This window comes from Nicotiana tabacum, chromosome 15 (genome assembly GCF_000715075.1).
Source record: "Nicotiana tabacum cultivar K326 chromosome 15, ASM71507v2, whole genome shotgun sequence".
NCBI lineage: Eukaryota > Viridiplantae > Streptophyta > Magnoliopsida > Solanales > Solanaceae > Nicotiana > Nicotiana tabacum.
This window is the reverse complement of record NC_134094.1, coordinates 78,632,641-78,638,774: the sequence shown is the minus strand read 5'-3', so window position 1 is coordinate 78,638,774 and position 6,134 is coordinate 78,632,641. Positions and strand designations below refer to the sequence as shown.

Here is a 6,134-nt window from a genome sequence, read left to right as displayed (position 1 = left end):
GTATATATAGGTGTGTAGGCATGTATGTCTTCAGTCGCGGCCTCGTCAGCCAGCTAGTATTTTATTATTTTGGCTTGTCTACCTATGTTTATATGGCTTATTGTTATTCATGTCATAACCTTACGGTCCAGGCTTAGCATTTCAGATGTTGTGCTGCCCGATCTGTTGGGCCCCCAGTCTAGTTAGCTAGTATGTTTAGTGGCTAACTCGATCGAATACAGTATCGAGTGCCAGTCGTGCCTCCCCTAGTTTGGGGCGTGACAAACTTGGTATCAGAGCAGGTCGTATCCCAGGGAGTCCACAAGCCGTGTCTAGTAGAGTCTTGCTTATGGGTGTGTTGTGCACCACACTTATAATCAGGAGGCTATGAGGCATTTAGGAATGGTTACATTTCTTTCAATTAATAGATCGTGCTATAGAGCGAAGTTATAAGAACATATGAAATCTAAATCGTGCTTTGTGTTTCCTATCTAACAGACTACCTACGCTCAGGAGATGGCACAGCGAGAGATAGGTATGGATCCGGGAAAAGGTACCAGTCGTTCCCTACCGGGTCAGAGGGATAGATTTCCCTTAGAGGCTCACAGTGAGTCTCCAGTACCCCTAGTTTCAGCTTCCCCAGCACTTGTTGGAGCCCAGGGAGATGCAGTACCCCCAGCCTCACCAGTTCCATTGGTACCTGAGGCAGCTAGAGACACAGGACCTCCAGCACCTATTGTTCCCCCATCAGAGATTGGGGAGCAGGGGATGAGGGAGGTTATTCAGTTGCTGACTAGGATGGTTTCTATTCATGAGCGATAGCTAGAGTCAGGAGCAGATGCCCGGAGAGATCGGATAGGAAGCTCGATGGTACGAGAGTTTCTTCACTTGGCCCCTCCATTATTTACAGGATCCAGTTCCACTGAGGATCCCCAGGACTTTATAGACCATATGTATAGAGTATTGAGGGTGATGCATGACTCCGTCACCAAGGCTGTGGAGTTGGCTTCTTTTCGACTACGTGATGTAGTCGTCCTATGGTATGAGGCATGGGAGAGATCTAGAGGACCTGATGCTCCGCCAGTAGAGTGGGAGGACTTCTCTGAGGCTTTTTTAGCCTATTATTTGCCACGGGAGGTTCGGGAGGCCCGTCTTGACCAGTTTCTTAGCCTAAAGTAGGGGGATATGAGTGTGAGGGATTATAGTCATAAGTTTAATTCTTTGGCAAGGTATGCACCAGATATAGTACGTACCATAAGGGCTAGAGTTCATCATTATGTGGATGGTTTGGGGGATCATCTGATTAGAGACTGTAGGGTTGCATCCCTATCGGATGATGTAGATATTTCCCGCATACAGGCTTTCGCTCAGACTACAGAGGACCTTTCCCGTCGGATTCGTGATACTCGCAGGAATAGGGAGCAGAGTAAGAGGGCTCGTACTATAGGGTCTTATAGGGAGCCACGAGTTGATTTTAGGCCCCCACTCCATCGATATCCACCTCGGTCAGTAGGTAGTTTCCCACCACAGATGCAGGGCCAGCGGTTTGATCGTCATATTCAGTTAGGACCGGGGCAGAGCTCAGGCTAGCCTGAGGGCCATCGACAGGAGCGTTCTGCACAGATGAGACAGCTTACTCCTCCATGTACTCAGTGCGGTAAGCTGCACACCGGGCAATGTAGACAGGGTTCGAGTGCATATTTTCATTGTGGGCAGATAGGACATTATATTAGCCGGTGCCCGGGGTTAGGCAGAGGTACACCAGCTCAGCCTTTAGGATTCACAGCAGCCTCTTCGCCCTCAGTCCGTGCTCCCCGACCAGGTCCACAGTCTACTCAGGGCCGTGGTAGGGGGAGAGGTGGAGGAGACACCTCAGGTTCTAGTGGTGGCCAGAACCGCTTTTATGTACTCATAGGCCGACAGGATTCAGAGGCATCCCCAGATGTTGTCACAGGTATATTGACAATACATTCTCATGCCATTTATGCATTGATGGATCCCGGCTCTACATTTTCATATATTACTCCATTTATTGCTGGTAAGCTTGACATGAGATCTGAGTTGTTGCCACAGCCAGTTGAGGTATCTACGCCAGTTGGCGACTCTATTGTAGCTAATCATGTCTATCGAGATTGTACAGTGTTAATTAATGACCGTCCAACCTCTGTTGATTTAGTTGAATTGGTTATGCTAGACTTCGATGTCATTATGGGTATGGATTGGTTGGCAACTTGTTATGCTAATATTGATTGTCGTGCAAAGTTGGTCCGATTTCATTTTCCTGGTGAGCTTGTCCTTGAATGGAAAGGTAATGCAGCCACGCCCAAGGGTAAGTTTATTTCATACCTTAGGGCTCGGAAGTTTATTGCTAAAGGTTGTATATACCATCTGGTTCATGTTAGGGATATAGATAAGGAGCCAACGACTCTTTAGTCGGTTCCTATTGTGAATGAATTCCTGACGGTATTCCCTGACGAGCTTCCAGGAATTCCCTCCGAAAGGGAAATCGATTTCGCTATAAATTTGCTTCCTGATGCGCAGCCTATATCCATTCCTCCCTACAGAATGGCTCCTGCAGAGCTAAGGGAATTGAAGGAACAACTAAAGGACTTGCTCGATAAAGGCTTTATTAGGCCAAGTACATCCCCATAGGGTGCTCCGGTGCTCTTTGTTCGAAAGAAAGATGGGTCCTTGCGGATGTGCATTGACTACAGGCAACTAAATAAAGTCACTATCAAGAATAAGTATCCTCTTCCACGGATTGATGACTTGTTCGACCAGTTACAAGGTGCCAAATGCTTTTCGAAGATCAACTTGTGATCCGGTTATCATCAGCTACGAGTCAGGGATATTGATATCCCAAAAATAGCATTTAGGACGAGGTATGGCCATTTTGAATTCCTTGTCATGTCTTTCGGGCTTACAAATGCCCCAGCAACCTTTATGGATCTTATGAACCGGGTATTCAAACCATTCTTGGATGAATTTGTGATTGTGTTTATTGACGACATCCTGATATATTTACGATCGAAAGCCGAGCATGCGGACCACTTGCGAGCTGTATTGCAGACTCTCCAGGACTACAGGTTATATGCTAAATTCTCTAAATGTAAATTTTGGCTAACTTCTGTAGCTTTTCTTGGTCATGTTATTACCGGCGATGGTATCAAGGTTGATGGCCAAAAGATTGAAGCTGTGATGACTTGGCCGAGGCCCTTGAATCCGACAGAGGTTCGTAGCTTTTTAGGCTTGGCAGGGTATTACCGAAGGTTTGTGGAGGGATTTTCCTCTATCTCTGCACCATTGACGAAACTGACACATAAGGGAGCTAAGTTTCAGTGGACTGAGGCATGTGAACAAAGTTTTCAGGAACTAAAGAAAAGGCTTACTACGGCACCTGTCTTGACTCTTCCGGATGGCACCGAGGGTTATGTTGTATATTGTGATGCCTCGAGAATTGGCCTAGGTTGTGTTCTTATGCAGCATGGTAAGGTTATCGCGTACGCCTCCAGACAGTTGCGAAAACATGAACAGAAATATCCTACGCATGATCTTGAGTTAGCTACAGTTGTATTTGCCCTAAAGATTTGGCGGCATTATCTATATGGGGTTCATATTGATGTTTTCACCGACCACCAGAGCCTTCAGTATTTATTTAAACAGAGGGAGCTGAACCTATGACAAAGAAGATGGCTAGAATTACTAAAGGACTATGATGTTGATATTTTATATCATCCCAGCAAAGCTAATATTGTTGCTGATGCCCTTAGCCGGAAGTCCATGGGCAGTCTAAGCCATGTTGAAGTTGATAAGGTCAAGATGACCAAATATCTATGCCAGCTAGCTAGTTTGCAGGTGCGTTTGGTAGATGCAAAGGGTGGACACATTCTCGTTTAGAATACGGCAAAATCTTCTTTTGTTACTGAAGTGAAAGAGCGACAACACGAGGATCCTGAGCTTATAAAACTAAGGGAAAGTATTCCACAGCAGCGACAACCTTTATTTGAGCTAACTGGAGATGGAGTCCTTAGATACCAGGGCCGCTTATGTGTACCGTCATTAGGAAAGCTCCGTGCCAAGATTCTTTCGGAGGCCCATTATTCTAGATATGCAGTTCATCCCGGAGCGACAAAGATGTATCGGGACCTTTGACAGATCTATTGGTGGAATGGAATGAAAAAAGATATCGCGGCGATGGTAGCCCAATGTCCCAACTGCCAGCAAGTTAAAGCCGAACATCAGAGGCCTGGAGGCCTAACTCAGTGTATTGAGCTTCCATTATGGAAATGGGACATGATAAATATGGACTTCATCACTGGTTTGCCTCGCACTCCACGGAGGTATGATTCTATTTGGGTAATTATTGATAGGCTTACAAAATCTGCTCATTTCCTGCCAGTCAGGAAGACATATTCAGCCGAGGATTATGCCAAGCTTTACATTCGAGAGATTGTTCGCCTTCACGGAGTGCCATTATCTATTATCTCTGATCGAGGGGCTCAATTTATAGCATATTTTTGGAAATCTTTTCAGAAGGGTCTAGGCACGCAGGTAAATGTTAGCACCGCTTTTCATCCGCAAACTGATGGACAGGCAGAGCGTACTATTCAGACAGTTGAGGATATGTTACGTGCCTGCGTGCTATATTTTAAAGGAAGTTGGGATGATCATCTACCTCTTATTGCGTTCGCTTATAATAACAGCTTCCAAGCTAGTATTCAGATGGCTCCTTACGAAGCACTATATAGGCGGAAGTGTAGGTCGCCGATCGGTTGGTTCGAGGTCAGGGAAGCAGAGTTACTAAGTCCTAACTTAGTCCAGCAAGCAATGGAAAAGGTAAAACTTATTAGAGACCGGCTGCGTACAGCACAAAGTCGGCAAAAGTCTTATGCAGATGTTCGACGACGAGACTTAGAGTTAGATGTAGAAGATTGGGTTTTCCTGAAAGTATCGCCTATGAAGGGCGTCATGCGATTTGGAAAGAAGGGGAAGCTCAGCCCCAGGAATGTTGGACCGTATAAGATTATTCGGAGGATTGGTAGGGTGGCGTACAAGCTTGATTTGCCTTTAGAATTGGAAGCAGTCCATCCTGTGTTTCATGTATCTATGTTGCGAAAGTGCATTGGAGATCCTTCACGTATTACGCCCATTGAGGATATTCACATTGCTGAAGACTTATCTTATGCAGAGGTACCAGTAGTTATTTTAGATCGGCAGGTAAGGAAGCTTCGAACTAAAGAAGTGGCTTCCGTGAAAGTGTTATGGCGAAATAACAACATCGAGGAAATGACCTGGGAAGTTGAGGAGGAAATGAGGAAGAAGTACCCCCACCTATTTATGACTTAAGGTGAGTCGTATTTAAATAATTTCCAATTATTTCTTTACAGCAACTTAATTGGATTTTAAATAACTTGAAAGTGCAATTTAAATTTCTTATTGCGAGATAGCTATACGAAGCCTAGTAGTTGGAATCTTTAGAATTTGATTTATGCTTTGCAAATGTAACAAATATAGCCTCGCAAATAACGTATTAGCGGACAAGAAATGAAACCAAAGAATTGAATTGACCCATTCGCGGACGAATGTTCTTAAGGGGGAGACTGTGAGACCCCGGGTGTTTCTCTCTTCTCTTACGTAATATACGTAACGTGGCGTGGTTATATTAGGTATATATGATTGGGTATAGAACATTGGGAGAATAAGACTGAAAATGTGTGGTAATATCAAGGAACTAAACTAAAGCTTTAAGTCAAAGGAATCCCTTAAACAAAGGTTCATGGTTAAAGAAATGGCTCGGGTAGCACCCCGCACGTTCGGAAGGTTTAAGTTAACTTGCACCTGTGGGATAAGACTAAGAGTGTATAATATGCTAAGAATAATGTGTTATGAGGTATTATAATATCACACTGGTCACACGTTAAGTTTTGGAGTCAAGCAAGTTGCGAAATAAAGGTCGGCAAAAGTTATCGTAAATTTCTCTAATAAGTTTTCTAAACTTTGGGTCAAATGTATCAGATCATTTCTCCCAATATATAAAGAGTTATGGGACCCACAACCTACCAAATCGAAGGTCTACGAGTCTAGTTTGCAACCAAAGAAATCTCACATAAAACTGACATTGGAGTAAAACGTTATGACTGTTTTACCGCGGACTG

General features: G+C 44.4%; 1 protein-coding gene across 1 annotated transcript; it reads left to right on the top strand.

Moving 5' to 3' along the window:
- Positions 1-846: 846 nt before the first annotated feature.
- LOC142169690 (uncharacterized) lies at positions 847-3,876 on the top strand. Its single transcript, XM_075231591.1, has 4 exons — positions 847-1,116; positions 1,696-2,061; positions 3,463-3,626; positions 3,720-3,876. The coding sequence occupies exons 1-4, from the start codon at positions 847-849 to the stop codon at positions 3,874-3,876; spliced, it is 957 nt and encodes a 318-aa protein (XP_075087692.1).
- The last annotated feature ends 2,258 nt before the right edge of the window (positions 3,877-6,134 follow it).